General features: G+C 50.9%; 10 protein-coding genes across 10 annotated transcripts; 5 read left to right on the top strand and 5 right to left on the bottom strand.

Annotated features, from left to right (window-relative positions):
* The first annotated feature begins 181 nt into the window (after positions 1-181).
* On the top strand, positions 182-982 carry HETIRDRAFT_439051 (uncharacterized protein). The gene has a single exon (XM_009545582.1). It carries the CDS (start codon positions 454-456, stop codon positions 820-822), a length of 369 nt encoding a protein of 122 aa, XP_009543877.1. The 5' UTR covers positions 182-453; the 3' UTR covers positions 823-982.
* Positions 983-1035: 53 nt separating this feature from the next.
* HETIRDRAFT_425641 (uncharacterized protein) lies at positions 1036-1510 on the top strand (the record flags this gene model as incomplete). The annotated part of the gene is made up of 2 exons (XM_009545581.1): positions 1036-1221; positions 1274-1510. 2 exons carry the CDS (start codon positions 1036-1038, stop codon positions 1508-1510), a joined length of 423 nt encoding a protein of 140 aa, XP_009543876.1.
* A 528-nt stretch (positions 1511-2038) lies between these two features.
* HETIRDRAFT_102787 (uncharacterized protein) lies at positions 2039-2996 on the bottom strand (the record flags this gene model as incomplete). The annotated part of the gene is made up of 6 exons (XM_009545580.1): positions 2039-2298; positions 2352-2421; positions 2483-2491; positions 2549-2670; positions 2755-2862; positions 2921-2996. The coding sequence occupies 6 exons, from the start codon at positions 2994-2996 to the stop codon at positions 2039-2041; spliced, it is 645 nt and encodes a 214-aa protein (XP_009543875.1).
* Positions 2997-3124: 128 nt separating this feature from the next.
* HETIRDRAFT_408357 (uncharacterized protein) lies at positions 3125-4909 on the bottom strand. Its single transcript, XM_009545579.1, has 5 exons — positions 4863-4909; positions 4677-4808; positions 4565-4622; positions 4474-4507; positions 3125-4419 (listed from the first exon to the last, which is right to left on the bottom strand). Exon 5 carries the CDS (start codon positions 3889-3891, stop codon positions 3370-3372), a length of 522 nt encoding a protein of 173 aa, XP_009543874.1. The 5' UTR covers positions 3892-4419; positions 4474-4507; positions 4565-4622; positions 4677-4808; positions 4863-4909; the 3' UTR covers positions 3125-3369.
* On the bottom strand, positions 3125-5292 carry HETIRDRAFT_472645 (uncharacterized protein; the record flags this gene model as incomplete). Its single annotated transcript, XM_009545578.1, has 6 exons — positions 3125-4419; positions 4474-4507; positions 4565-4622; positions 4677-4808; positions 4863-4944; positions 5000-5292. The coding sequence occupies 6 exons, from the start codon at positions 5290-5292 to the stop codon at positions 4074-4076; spliced, it is 945 nt and encodes a 314-aa protein (XP_009543873.1). The 3' UTR covers positions 3125-4073.
* Positions 5293-5596: 304 nt separating this feature from the next.
* HETIRDRAFT_312991 (uncharacterized protein) lies at positions 5597-6417 on the top strand (the record flags this gene model as incomplete). Its single annotated transcript, XM_009545577.1, has 2 exons — positions 5597-5847; positions 5934-6417. Coding segments are annotated over 2 exons (735 nt in total), but the record flags the coding sequence as incomplete, so codon positions are not given.
* A 700-nt stretch (positions 6418-7117) lies between these two features.
* Positions 7118-8219, top strand: HETIRDRAFT_170658 (uncharacterized protein; the record flags this gene model as incomplete). The annotated part of the gene is made up of 2 exons (XM_009545576.1): positions 7118-7287; positions 7352-8219. 2 exons carry the CDS (start codon positions 7118-7120, stop codon positions 8217-8219), a joined length of 1038 nt encoding a protein of 345 aa, XP_009543871.1.
* Positions 8220-8979: 760 nt separating this feature from the next.
* HETIRDRAFT_62868 (major facilitator superfamily) lies at positions 8980-11229 on the top strand. Its single transcript, XM_009544984.1, has 12 exons — positions 8980-9126; positions 9186-9223; positions 9288-9351; positions 9414-9440; positions 9510-9608; positions 9664-9845; positions 9910-10000; positions 10055-10228; positions 10287-10615; positions 10675-10831; positions 10891-11080; positions 11136-11229. The coding sequence occupies exons 1-12, from the start codon at positions 8987-8989 to the stop codon at positions 11187-11189; spliced, it is 1545 nt and encodes a 514-aa protein (XP_009543279.1). The 5' UTR covers positions 8980-8986; the 3' UTR covers positions 11190-11229.
* Positions 11230-11251: 22 nt separating this feature from the next.
* Positions 11252-11635, bottom strand: HETIRDRAFT_313523 (uncharacterized protein; the record flags this gene model as incomplete). Its single annotated transcript, XM_009545575.1, has 1 exon — positions 11252-11635. One exon carries the CDS (start codon positions 11633-11635, stop codon positions 11252-11254), a length of 384 nt encoding a protein of 127 aa, XP_009543870.1.
* Positions 11307-13343, bottom strand: HETIRDRAFT_146780 (uncharacterized protein). Its single transcript, XM_009545574.1, has 8 exons — positions 13073-13343; positions 12964-13002; positions 12800-12893; positions 12618-12745; positions 12463-12552; positions 12332-12409; positions 11990-12127; positions 11307-11927 (listed from the first exon to the last, which is right to left on the bottom strand). The coding sequence occupies exons 1-8, from the start codon at positions 13289-13291 to the stop codon at positions 11760-11762; spliced, it is 954 nt and encodes a 317-aa protein (XP_009543869.1). The 5' UTR covers positions 13292-13343; the 3' UTR covers positions 11307-11759.
* Positions 13344-13363: the final 20 nt, after the last annotated feature.

Raw genomic sequence — 13363 nt, 5'->3', positions numbered from 1 at the left:
CATACAACACGTTCCCAAAAACTTAGTCGGCTTAGTTAACCCACGTTAAGGCTTATCCGAAATAATGGCTCCGTGTGAGACTGCTTACAAATCATCTCGCAGCCTCTGCCTCCGTGTCTGTCTCTGTCACCTCTGTGCCGCCATCTTCTGTCTCAGATTTATACCTCCCTATTGTCCACCTCACAATGGATCATGCGATTACTTGGGTCACATCGGTCAGCATCTACGGGTGCCCGCTGGGGTGCCGGTGCGCCATCTGACACCAAGCCACAAATTATGGCCTTCCCGGGTGGTGGTCGCGAGGGTGGCCACCGTGGCGCTTTGTGTGGTTCAACAACGAGATCCAACAGGTGTATCACGATCACCCGCCCGGGTATATCCTTTTATCCCTTTAATGCGTTCAGGATTTAACTACCGATCCGTGGCTCGGTCACAACATCCACGTCATGCCATATGAATGTGGCGGCCCTTGGACGGTACGGTGGTCATACTTGGCCACCCGCCGATTGCATGCACAGGTTCCTCTGTCCGATCATCCGGTCCGCATATGGTGCTTCTCCTCGTCAAATTCTCAAAATATTATTCCCTTGGACGCTCCTCTGGACGCTTCTCACCGACTGGCGTCGAGCTACAAGCTTGCATCGACCCTATGTCTCCCGGTGCACCTGGGTGCAGTATATTGAAGCAGGCAAGAAGGAATGCACCACCGGAAGACACGCGGAGCGATCCTTTTGGCCGCTTTGGCAAGTGACATGCCACTGCGTGACTTATTCCAGCCTTACAATGTGGCTCGCTTTGACTGTCCACAAATACTATCGCTGAGTTTCTCCCGTTTTATGAGGCGCTATGGGGCTTATAAAAAGGGTTCACGGATTGTCTGCTCTGTTACAACTACAACTCTTCTTTAATTTTCATCTGTACAGTTAGTCCATGTATCACACATCCTCCTCCTCCTCCTCGACTTCGAGCCTTTCGTGCACCCCGTCGAGGATTAATTCCCCGGAGCACCTTAGATCCAGTCGGGTCAGACTCCCGATGCGTGTCGCTGAAGGCTCTCGTGGCAGGCTGAAGAAGGACCCCGACTGCATTTTGTACTCGTGGGCGGAGGAGGTCCCCCTACAAGAACTGTTGGCGGGATCACTGGCGTTTTCCGGCGCGCTGCTGGACGGCGCGTCACTAGCATTCAAGACGAAAGAGACGACGGCTCAATTCATTATAAGTGTATGTGATAGCTTCGAGACATCCAGCCTTACCTTGACTAACTTGCCGACAGTGGCCTGGGTTCCAGGCGAAGGAATATCCCATCCCGAATGCCAAAAGGATCACTCGTGCGCAGCTAGCGCATGAGTTCGCGAGATGCTTTTCTCGCTACGTAGAGACGACAATTACGACCCCGGAAAGCCGCCCGCCTCTGGGCGAGACCTTTCTGGTGTCGTTCATCAACGTGACGGACAACGGCTGGCAAGCCGATCTCACTGAAGATATCGAAGTCTTGCGTCATGGAATCTAGTCGCAGAATCTTCAGCATCTTGGATCTGGTCAACATCCACAACTTCTTGGTCAACATCGGCACCTTCTTGGCCAACGTCGGCACCTTCTTGGTCAACGTCGTCAACTCCTTGGTCAACGTCGGCATTCACTGGCAGGCGGAAATTATCACCCCACACACTTGACACTATAGTCGGACCTTTGCTCTGGAAACCCGTGCTCTAGATCTGTTTGCTCTAGATCTTTTGGTTAATTATATCTTATTTATCTATATCAACGCCGTACCCTGGTTATAATTGCACGAATAGTACCGTACTGACTAGAGCATGTCCACACCGAAGTAGTATCAATGTATCATCAGCCTCTCATGCCGAATAACATTCTTTTGTCATTATCCGTGCCATCGTGATCCTTCCAACGCAGAACGCTCAAGTCGGATTGACCATCAAGTCAAAGCACACGTTTGTTCGTTCGTTCGTTCGTTCGTCAGACCTATTGATTACAAGCTACGGTGTTGTTACACCTGCCACACGATGATTCTTTTAAAAGACTACTCGTTACTCTTTTTCTTCTTCTCCTCAACAATATCCACATTCTCTATCACTACACCCTTCAAAACATCCAGACCCTTCTTCCCGCCCTTCCCTCCGCCACTGCTCTCCTCGTTGGCTTCATCGATCATATCGAATATCTCTTGAGAGACATCGCCCTGCACCACGATTTCATCCGTTCCGGCTGCATTCTTCGTGACCGATGCGCCAGTCGCGAAGCGCTGCGCGAAGAGCTTGGCCGCTTTCTTGAGATCAATGCCTGCGGAATAGTGAACGACTGTCGAATGCGACAAACGATTCGGAGAAGCGTACCGAATGCCTCCAGCCCGTTGATCGACGTGACGAACTTGCGCTTGTTCCGTTCGATGCGTTTAATCACCACCTGTCGTAGCCAGCCCAAATAAAATCAGCGATAAGAGCACATGATGAGCAGATGAGCGCACTTGAGATGCCTGGGAGATTCGCGTCGATCAGCGAGCGCAGGAGGCGATCGGCGTGAGAGATCGCACCAGTTTCTTCTTCTTCTCCGCGTCGGCCTTGGCCTCCGCCTTGGCCTCTTTCTTTGCGGTTTCCTTCTCGAGCTTGGTCTGAGCCTCGAGGCTCAGCGTCCCGACCTTAGCTTGAAGAGCCTCTGAAGCAAACGAACGGTCATGAGATGAATCCCACGGCACCAAAGGGCAGGCAACGGAAGACCACGAACATCGAAGGAACGCACCATCCGAGTAGTACTTTGGGTACAGATCTGGGTGACTCTCGTTGAGCCACTCCTTGCACCTGGTGAGGCTCGACCCGAATTCGCAGTATTCTGGGGGGAAGGTGCACACTGCATCCAGCCGGACGGCGGGTCAGCGGATGCAAAGGCGGTGGAGCGGAGATCTGACCGCCGCAGTAGAGCACTTGGAGAGCAGGCGTCGGCTGCTTGACGGGCGGTGGTTCTTGGGTAGCTTCTGCGGACATGGCGGAGATCGAGGGGGCGAGGCGCACAATTTAAGTCGAAATCGCAGGTGCAGATCGTCCTCACGTGACTCGATCCCTTGTGCCGCGAGGCATATTAGTGGAATATGGTACTCATGCACACATCCAGAGGATATTCCTGTGGCGCCTTTATACCCATTGTGTCGCGTATTTTACAAACGGTGAACGGCAGCAAAAAAAATACATCAGGCCCGCCCTTGAAGTTCCCCACTTCGTACTCGTACAGTCGCTCCTCGCTCCCCCTTTCCATGTCCTGACGACCGTGAGTAACGGAATTGTATCTGGGTATAAGCCTAAACAGACTGGGCACAAATCGTCACCCTTACCGCTGGCCCATGGCCAATTCGTTCGACTTTCATGTTCTGCCTTCCGGTTTGCGCCCACCCGCGGCCTTTCCCTGCGGACCGTCGTCGGGCTGACTCGTCTCAGGCGCCTTCTCCCGGCCGTATTGTTCCTTCCCACCATACCGCAGCCTCTCTCCCTTCACCTTCTCGCCGTCCTCCGCCGGCGCATCATACGGTTCTTCGTGGTCGACATGCCTGTACTCCTCTGTCTGCGTTCCCGCGCGACTCCATTTCCCTGAAACCGCTTCGAAAGGGCGCTGCACGGCATCCGAGTTGCTGTCGACTTGATGTACGGACGAGTCCGAAGAAGGTATAAACTCGTCTTTCGTATAGGTATCGGTGGTGTGCTCGATCGGCTTATCACGCCCAGATTGCGACCCATTCGAGGCGTTGTTGTAGACGGCGAATGTGGATGAGACGGGCCGAGTTTCTCGTGGGTAAAGATGCGCATGTGATCCAAAGCTGATTGGGGCGCGAGCCAAGCGGAACGACCGGTAGGAGCGGCGACAGAGTTGGGAGAGTGGCAACAACATGGCAGTCTATGGAACGACGAGTGGGAGAAGAGAGCGCCTGGTTGCCCTAAAAGAACAAGGTGCACGTTCTCTAACCTCATCGGGATCTTATGACATCACAGACGCGTCGATGACACCGTACAAGGCAAAGTTCCTACGACAATGGAAAAATAAGAGCACAGAACGAATCGCAGGGCAAGAAATCATGGATCATCGCGCAAGTCAACGATCACGGGCTGGAAACCTCGGCCTGCAAATGGTATCCGTTCGCCGGTCTGTATCCGTCTTCCTGCAGGCCAATTGGCCGCGTTCACAAATACGGTGCGTTCGGTACCTCCATCCAAGTCTGTAGTCTGTCCTGATGTCGAACTTTCGAGATCAGAAGCCGAGGCCCATTCGCCAACCTGAACACCGTGGTCTTCGTGTATGTGGCCAAAGACATGGAGCCGAGGCCTCAGTTCTGGGAGGCGCGCGCGAAGCGATTCGCATCCAACACTAAGGCCATCGGAGACTTTGTCAAGGATCTCATGTGGAGGGCCATGGGTCAACCTGGAAGTAAAAATGTATCAGACACCGATAACCTTGAAAAGAAAAAATTCTTACAAGATGTCCGTCTTTGGAAACTTCGCAACCAACTCTAGCATGATTGGAGGATTTCAGAAGAGGGCAAAGCAAAAAGCTCAGATATGATCACCATCTGCATCTTGACCCCGATCGTAATTGAATGCCCAGTTGAAGAAATCTGGAGACCACTGCTCAAGGTTGATCAGGAACATCACATCTGAACGTGATTTTCGAGTACGAACTGGAGAACCGTAAACGGTCCAAATCCGCCCGTCATCATGGGTTTGAAAATCATATGTCTCGCCTTCGAGATAGACGACCCCAGCCCTTCGTGCAGCCTCCCCACTCACAAGATCTCGAATAGCGGTCGTATTCTGGAGCTTATGTGATAAGTATTGCGCAACGTGTAAGGTTGATAGCAGTCGAACCTCTTTGCTCTGATGCCATCTGTAGAAACTAGTTTCATACCACGGTTCGTGCAGAGTAAGGTCGTGGTTACCTGCAATGATGCTGTGTAGAGTACTATGAGCACGCTAAAAAAACAGCCCCCCGTACAGATGCCTACATTTTCAGCGGATGGGTCAACCCATATAGCCAATCCATCGTGATCTTGAACCCTCTGAGCGTCCCAGTTCCAGTGAGGTCACCGCTATGCAACAGCACATCACCGTCAGGCACTGGGAATACATGCTGATGTGTGTCGCTGATACAAACGAATCGCGTCCAATTGCCCTCACTCGGCTTCGGAGGGATGGAGCTCGGGTCGTATATACTATGGATAATAGCGGTAGACGTTGTGATCGATGGCGGCGGATTCGTCTCAGAAGGTGTAGGGTCCTTGAAGACAAGAACAGACATGCTTCTCAGAGCGCAAGGGTACGGAGTCGTAGCTGAGATTGCTTTTATCCCGCCCGCAATGAGGCAGCAGGAGAGGCATGCACGTCCCAGCAAGCATTATACGCAGTCACGCGGAACTTCACACGAACTCAGTTTGCGTGAGGATGTATACGTAACTGACCAGCTCAATCATCGTGCCTTTTTAGCAAAAACCACCATGCCTCACAAACGCGCGAAACGCTCGATCCGAGAGCGAGAGGCGGACAAGAAGTACACGGCACAATGATCTTCACGCTTTTTTTCTCTGTTCTGATTATCTGCTAGAGGCCAAGACCTGGCACCTTCTGGGAGCGTGTCTACCGAGGGCATCCCAAAATCAGTTTCTCGGATACTCAATGCAGCACAAATACGAGGGGACTTCAAGGAGAAGAAGAGAGCTGCCGCGAGCAGCGAAGATGTTGGCCCGACTAAGAAACGGAGAAAGTCCAATGGCGGGGAGGATACAGCTCAAGGACTAGGCTCGGAGAAGAAAAGGATTTCAATCAAACCAGGAGAGTCACTGGCACACTTCAACCGGTCAGTCATTATTCCCCTTTTACACTCTGCATCTTCATGCCTGTCCTTGCAAAAAGGCCCCGACTGTACTGAAGCAATCTTTCCAGACGGGTCGAAGATGACATGAGGCCTCTTGTTCGCTCGGCCATGCAGGCATCCTCTGCCATGGAGCGCCAAATGCGAAAAACGGAGAAAGAACAGTCCAAATCGTCCAAATCGTCGCATCGCGCGCAATCTCCCGAACCGCATCCAACGACCAACGACAAAAAACGGAAAGGCAAAGAGCTTGCGGACGAGGAGACCGGCGCCGCCCCTGCGCCGTCGAACAAACACGCAGGGAAGGCGACCGAGTTCACCAAGCTTTCCACATCCGCACCGCGACGTCTGAATGACATTGCGATGGCCCCACCTGAGCTGAAGACGTTGCCCCGCGGTGCTTCCAAAGTAGGCGATGGACTAGGGAAGGGTGCGGGTGTACTGTCGATGGCGCAACGGGCCATGATGGAGAGGGAGAGGGAGAACGTCATTCAACGGTACAGACAATTGAAAGCAAAGAGATACGCAGAAAACGGTAAGTCGCCAGGGGAGTAATAGCACCTCGTACCCCCATCATCTATAATTCATGACACTCATGCGTAGCGTTTTGTTATCAATAAAATAAAATAAAAATACACGTGCAGCCAGTATGTCTGTATAACTGGAAGCAACTGAAAGGCTGATTTGGAAGCTTCCAAGTGGTCAGTTGAAAGAAGGGATCCAAATGCAGACTAAATTCTGCCTCTGCATAGATGGCTATTCCACATCCCACATCCATCTCTGACTCCTGTGCCGCGCTGACTATGTAATCGCCCACCTCGTTTACGGAGGACGGTACGCCAACTTTATTGGCGCGGCGCCACGGTAGGGACGGTCACGGTGCCCCTACAAGCCCCTACACCAATTCTAGTGATGCCCAAGAGACCTCGGAGTGATGCAAATGAAGGCGAACGTGCCGGGTTCAGAGATGAGATGGTGAAGAAGAAAAAACGTGAGGAAGTTAAAGGTTCGTACGCCTTGATAGGCCATACAGAGTCCAAAAATCCTCGAAACTGACTCGTAGTTGGGTCTTCGCACCGAACGCTCATGTTCACTCTTCAAAGGTACGGCCCAGCACATTGCGCTTTCGCGAGACGCAGACCTCTATACCCTCCTGGACTTCTCGGCACCCTCTCTGGAGTCGCTGGCTGAAATCTCAGCGCGCTTTGACGACATTGCATCATACTTGTTGTCCCGGGTCCGACTCGTCGTGCAAATGTCAGATTCGCCTATTTCCAGTTCGAGCTCGAAAGACAATATCGACGCCCGTTCCGCTGTAGCTGAAGAGTATGAGATCTTGGAAATAGAGTTCTACTTGTTCAAGGCAGGGTCTCATGAGGATGCATTTACTCACGGGAACGAGGAGCAACGGGTACCTGGCCAGTGGTATGTGTTATGATTTCCCTTTTGTTTGGCAGAAGGTTTCATGGTTCAATGTATGCGTCTGCAGGTACTTTCACCGAGCACCTCGTCGTGCTGCATTCGTCTCTTCATCACGACCTGATACTGCCAGTCATTCTGCTGCAGGCGGTTATAGAGGAGGCACACGAAAAGGCCTCGATCTCACTCTAGGTTCACAGATACCTCTAGGCCCTCCGCTAACGTCTCGATTTTTCGATAAGGCGGCACAATCATCTAGCAACTCATCTAAAGATATTCGAGGTGGAGTGCTCCTCCGCTCGATAAGGAGGTCATCGGATTCGCGTGTAATCTCCGGCCCGTCGCTACTGGTGGACGAGCTCTTACAGAGAACCCAATCATCAAACATAGCTGAATTAGTGCAGACGAAGTGGTGTGGCAACATCTCTGCCTTTCCCTTGTCTCCCTCTAGCAGTCCCACTGCAGTCCAGCAGGCATTGATTTACTTCAAAAATATGGAATGCGAGGGCCCGAATTTTTCAACCGATGGTGTTCACATTTTCAAATCACCACGAATCGGCCTCGATCTCTCAAACCCATCCACGCAGCTCGCCGTGACCGACGCTCGCATCGCGTTCCTGTCGAGGCCGTACCGATACTTCGTTCACCCTCATCTCTTGACATCCAATGGTCGTGCACAGACATTCCTCGGCATATACGAGCACTTGTCTGCGTCTGGGCATTTCGACAAGAATGAAAGAGGTCTGATCGAAGAAATCGGCCGATTGAGCGGAATGAAGACCGTCGCCCTGGTCAAATATTTGGAAAGTTACAGGGCCGGTTGTGCGTCGGACAATCTGAAGCAATTCGTAGGGCCCAGAGGCAAAGGGGCGTCCGCCTCTCCAGCCTCGTATCTGCGAATGATGGGGTGTCTCCATCGGTTTATGCCGTCCGTCTGAGCTCAAGTTTTTGCCAGTAGTGACTAGTTCGGTCTTCAAATTAATTGCAGTGTGTTCGCTGCTCTGATGTTATGCATTGTAGGACCATGCTAAGACAGGCTAAGACTTGAAGGGTAGATGATAAGGTGCGGTCAAACAGTGTGACGAAATAATGGGGGAGCGATAACAAATTATAACGAGTGCCTGTGGAAAAGTCATCTAGGGTCACCCAAGGCCTCCCAAGGCTCGATTGGCTTTGATACTGCTTCGATTGGCCGTCGCCTAAGCTCGCCTCAGGTGTTGCAAAATCTGAGACGATTTTCCGACTCTGTTGATCTGAGATCTGTTCCGTGGCCGATCGACTACGCCCACGCCGTGGTTCACGGGGTCCTACTTACAATAGATGTGGTGACCTGCGGGTAACGCGAGCTGGCATGCCTTCTGACATTTTGTTTGTCCCTTCGACAGCTCGCTCGCTTTGATACGCTTTGACAAGCATTTCCAACGTGTCATGAAACAAGTCGACGTCGCTTCGTTCACAACGACCATCTTACATCTTCCATTGACCGATGAGATGCGACAACGGGCTTCCGTAAATCGCCTTATCTTCCCTTTCACCGGAGCGGAGTGATATTTCCATATTTGATTGACCTATTCGAGGTGGATGTGTGCCTTGGAGCTTCTGCTTCTCAACTGATAACTTGTTGAATGTGAGATTTCATAAACGTCACCGGATCACATTGGATGTCAGTCGCCTCCCTCTATCTCCTTCGCTGGTCCCCCACATCATGGACTCCTTCAGCAACGAGAAAGACGAGAAGCAAGACCATGGTGTCGCTGTTTTCTTGAAGGAGATCGATACCGGCGCCGCTCTGCTCGCCGGGGGCGACTCTGTCCAGCTGGATGCCACAGAAGGGGAGCGAATCCGGTGTGCGAGCTTGCTAGTACTCTTACGAGTAGTATATTCTCATCACCGCCGTCCATAAGGCGAAAGATCGACATGCATATCTTGCCTTTAATGTGTGGTACGTGCGGTCACGTTTGCTTCCTCACATTTGTCCTCGACAACTAACATATCGCTCCTACTAGTTCTTTACTGGATCCAGTTCATGGACAAAACAACCTTGGGTAATTCTGCTATTCTGGGCATTCGGTATGTTCCACTTGGTCTTGTGTTGGTCCTCCACTGACGCGTTCTGTGGTCTCGAAATCCAGCACGGCAACCCATTTGACAACAAACCAGTATGTGTTGGCGATAAGGACGGACTTTGAACAACTTCCTGAGGTTGGAAACATTTTTTCCTAATATAGGTACAATTGGTTGGGAACCATTTTCTACCTGAGCTACCTGGTTTTCGAGTATCCTCAGAATCTGGCCCTCCAACGGTTCCCTGTGGGCAAGTGGATGAGGTATTTGGACCGGGTCTGTTCAAGGTCTTCGTTGATTGAGCATTACCTCACACAGCTGCAACATCTTCATTTGGGGTGTCGCCCTCTGCTCTCACGCTGCCTGCAAGAACTTTGCCGGGCTATTCATTGTCCGTCTGATCCTTGGCGCGTGCGAGGGATCCATTACGGCCGGTTTTATGATCGTCAGCTCCATGTTCTATACTCGCAACGAACAAACAGTCCGAGTTGGATACTGGTGTACGTCTTTCTTGATACGTCTACGAGTCTATGATGTCAACAATTTTAATAATGATCCGAAAAGTCCTCATGAATGGGACCGCTCAGATCATCTCCGGGTTCCTCAGTTTTGGATCACTTCATATTCACACCAGTGGTTTTGAGCCATGGCAATGGTATGCCTCATACCCACGTCTCGCTTCAGCAGCCTATTCTAAGAATATGAACAGGCTCATGATCATCACCGGAGCCTTAACCCTCATCACTTCTGCATGCTTCTTTTTCTTCTTCCCTGATTCGCCAACGAATGCATGGTTTTTGACTTCTGAAGAGCGCGCTAAGGCCGTCTTGCGCATCAAGGAGAATCAAACAGGTGTCGAGAATAAACATTTCAAGAAGGAGCAGTACGTCCGGTGACCCCATTTAGCTCACAAGGTTAATCATGCGCTTGACCAATCTCAGGATGTATGAAGCTTTCATGGATCCAAAGACATGGCTCTTTGCACTCTTCGCTGCACTGGACAACGTCCCAAACTCTCTGACTAACCAGACCGCCATCATTATTACCGAGTTCGGGTTTTCAAACCTACAAACGACGTTGTTGGGATGCGTGGGTGGAGTGGTCGAGATCCTCACGATCTTCACCGGCGTCAAAATTGCCTCTCGTATGCCTAACAGCCGAGCCTGGGTCGGGATTATATACTTCATCCCGAATATCATGGGCTGTCTTTTGGTGAGCCTCTTGCCATGGAGTCACAAGGTTGGACTACTTTTTAGTGTATGGCTCACTGGTACGTGGTCGTTGCCTTCACTGGATCTGATGCCTAAGAGCTCGCCGTGCATATCACAGGTGTTGGGACGACTGGATTTGTGTTGGCGCTTGCCTGGGTCGGTCAAACAACTTCCGGCCATACTAAGAAGATCACGACCAACGCCATCATGCTCTCTGCTTATTGCATCGGCAACTCCGCCGGCCCTTTCATGTGGCAGGCAAGGTACAAGCCCAGGTGAGCCCAGGCTACCAGCTCGCCACCTCTCGTTGAAGGTATTAATTTGCTTGATGTAGAAATCGCGTTCCGTGGATCATAATCGGCGTCTGCTATCTGGCTTGCATGTTGCTGATGTATTCAATTCGTCTTCTACTCTCACGCGAAAACAAGCGTCGGGATAACGAGCCCCACGATGATACTTATGAGGATGTGTACGTTGAGAAAGTAATGGAAGACGGGTCTCGAGTGGAAGTCAAGGTTCTGAAGGTCAGCTGTTCTCTCGATTTCTACTTGTTGTCGACGCTGATGGCGGATTGTAAAGGAATTCTTGGATCTGACAGATAGACAGAATAGGGAGTTCAGATATGTACTGTAGAAATGTTAGTGTACGAATATGCCATGACCTCTTGACACTGGTCGACGTGGATAGCCGTCGTGTTAAGTGCCTGCAGGATTCTTGCCGAAGTATAACCTCACTTCTACCGGACAGAAAGAACTGATCTTCTGAAGAAAAGGTATCCATACGCCCAAAAACGAGCAAAAGTGATGGGACAACATTAATAAGTCTGTGGTATGGGTCCGGGGTATGGGTCCGGAAGGCGACGAACACAGATAGCAAATGGAACAGCGTAACGTAATTTGGGTACTATAGATGGCAGAGGTGACACGACAAAAGGTCAGATGACAGTGGAAAGGTAACATGCAGTCGAGACTGGTGAGTGAACGGGTATGCAGATGGGAATGGGGGCATGGATTTACAAGGAGACGGCTTGATAGTGATGCAGAAAGGGTTGAGATTACAACTTGAGTGGATTGTAACATGCAAAGTTCGAAGAGAGCGAAGGGAAATGAATGATGTTGTGTGACGAGGCGGGAAAGTCTTTAGGGTGTGTGTACACGAAGGATCCACGCCATATGGTATCCTCGGGAGCTTGGAGGAGATGGATTATTTTTTATTTTGTTGAAAGAAGCGTACCAGGGCGACACTGATTGTCTCTGAGTGAGATACCGTGAGATCATGTCCCCCACCTTGGATAGTGATCAGCTCGGATTGTGGTACGAGGGATTGCATTTGAGCAGCATATTTATATGGGACTGTGTTGTCTGCAGTTCCCTAAGCGAGTGCGAAGGTAATACTCGTCAATCAGAGTAGTAAGGAATATAGGACAACCATACCCAAATAAGGAGTACGTCATGGTTTGATGCACCCATCTCTTTGAAAGCAGAGGATAGACCGCGGATGGGACCATCTCTCAAGGAAGAGGCAAGGGCAGCATTGTATCCGGGTAGATGCGCTGATTGAAGGCGAACGACCTTTGGGATCCATCAGCATGATCGGCGGAGAATTAAGCAGTAAATATTCACGAAATGATTATCTACTGCTGAAGAAAACGTACCTCATATATTGGGTCCGCGTACGATGAGTTTGCTAGGCGCTGAAGATAAAACTGATCGAGCGCCCGCATATCAGCGGCTCTTGCGACCCTTATACAGATAGCGTAGAAGTGAAGTACTCACACGGAAGGGAGAGCTTGAGGTGACTGTTTGAACAAGAGGGGAAGACATGAATTTTGATGTCCGAGACATGTCACTTGACTACGTCGGAAGCATGGGTCGGAATGTACGAAATATGGGCTGTAGGACCATACCTCTATGAGCCCAGCGGAAGCAATCAAGGCAATCTTGCCATCAACTAGGTGGGGAAAGTAAGAGTTAAATGCCGCGGCTATACCGCCACCCTAATATTAGCCACGAAAACGTGTGGGTCGGTTGCTCCTTCGATATGTCAGATATGGGAACTGACCATTGATACTCCCGCAACGAGCGTCTTTTCCCACTTGATGTGCTGCATGAGGAGAGCTAATTGCGTGGCGTAGAGGGGCGCATCGTATGTCATCTGAGGGGCATCTGAATAGCCACGTCCGTACAAGTCTTTATGCCGCTAAAGTTAGAGAGCTAAACATATGTATATGATGATTTGCGAACCATACAGAAGGACGCGGAAGCCGTTGGACGCGAGCGCTGGCGCCACGTCCCTCCAAATCATAGCAGGAACAGATAGTCCGTGTATTAGAACAATCTTCAGTGATATCAGAACAGGGAAGTAATGTGTGGGAGCTGAGATCATGTCTCTGCACATGGTTACATACCTTCTTGCCATTCTCAGGACCTATCAACCAATAGCGGACCTACACACGAAATCGTACCACCAGCATATTTTGTGAATCGACTCACTGAGGTAGAGGGTGGACAACATACGGTGCCGAAAGGTAGTTTGATGTACGCGCCGCCGTCGTAGAAATCCTCAGAGTATATTTCCCATGTCTTAGACGATCGGGGGAGGCTGGCAAGAGATGGGTGTATGAAGGAGACCTCCGGCGCGTGCGGGAATTGCGCGAGGAAGTAAGTTGCTAGAAAAAGTGGAGGGAGGATGAGGAGAGAGAGGGTGAGGCATTGAAAGGGAGTCGATACTGCCATTATGGCACAACACGGGAATATTACAACGCGCAAGCCCGAGGGCAGAGAAAGCTGGTGCGGTGATGAGTTGGA

Source organism: Heterobasidion irregulare (genome assembly GCF_000320585.1).
Source record: "Heterobasidion irregulare TC 32-1 unplaced genomic scaffold scaffold_03, whole genome shotgun sequence".
In the NCBI taxonomy this organism is placed as follows: Eukaryota; Fungi; Basidiomycota; class Agaricomycetes; order Russulales; family Bondarzewiaceae; genus Heterobasidion; species Heterobasidion irregulare.
This window is presented reverse-complemented; position numbering and strand designations above follow the sequence as displayed.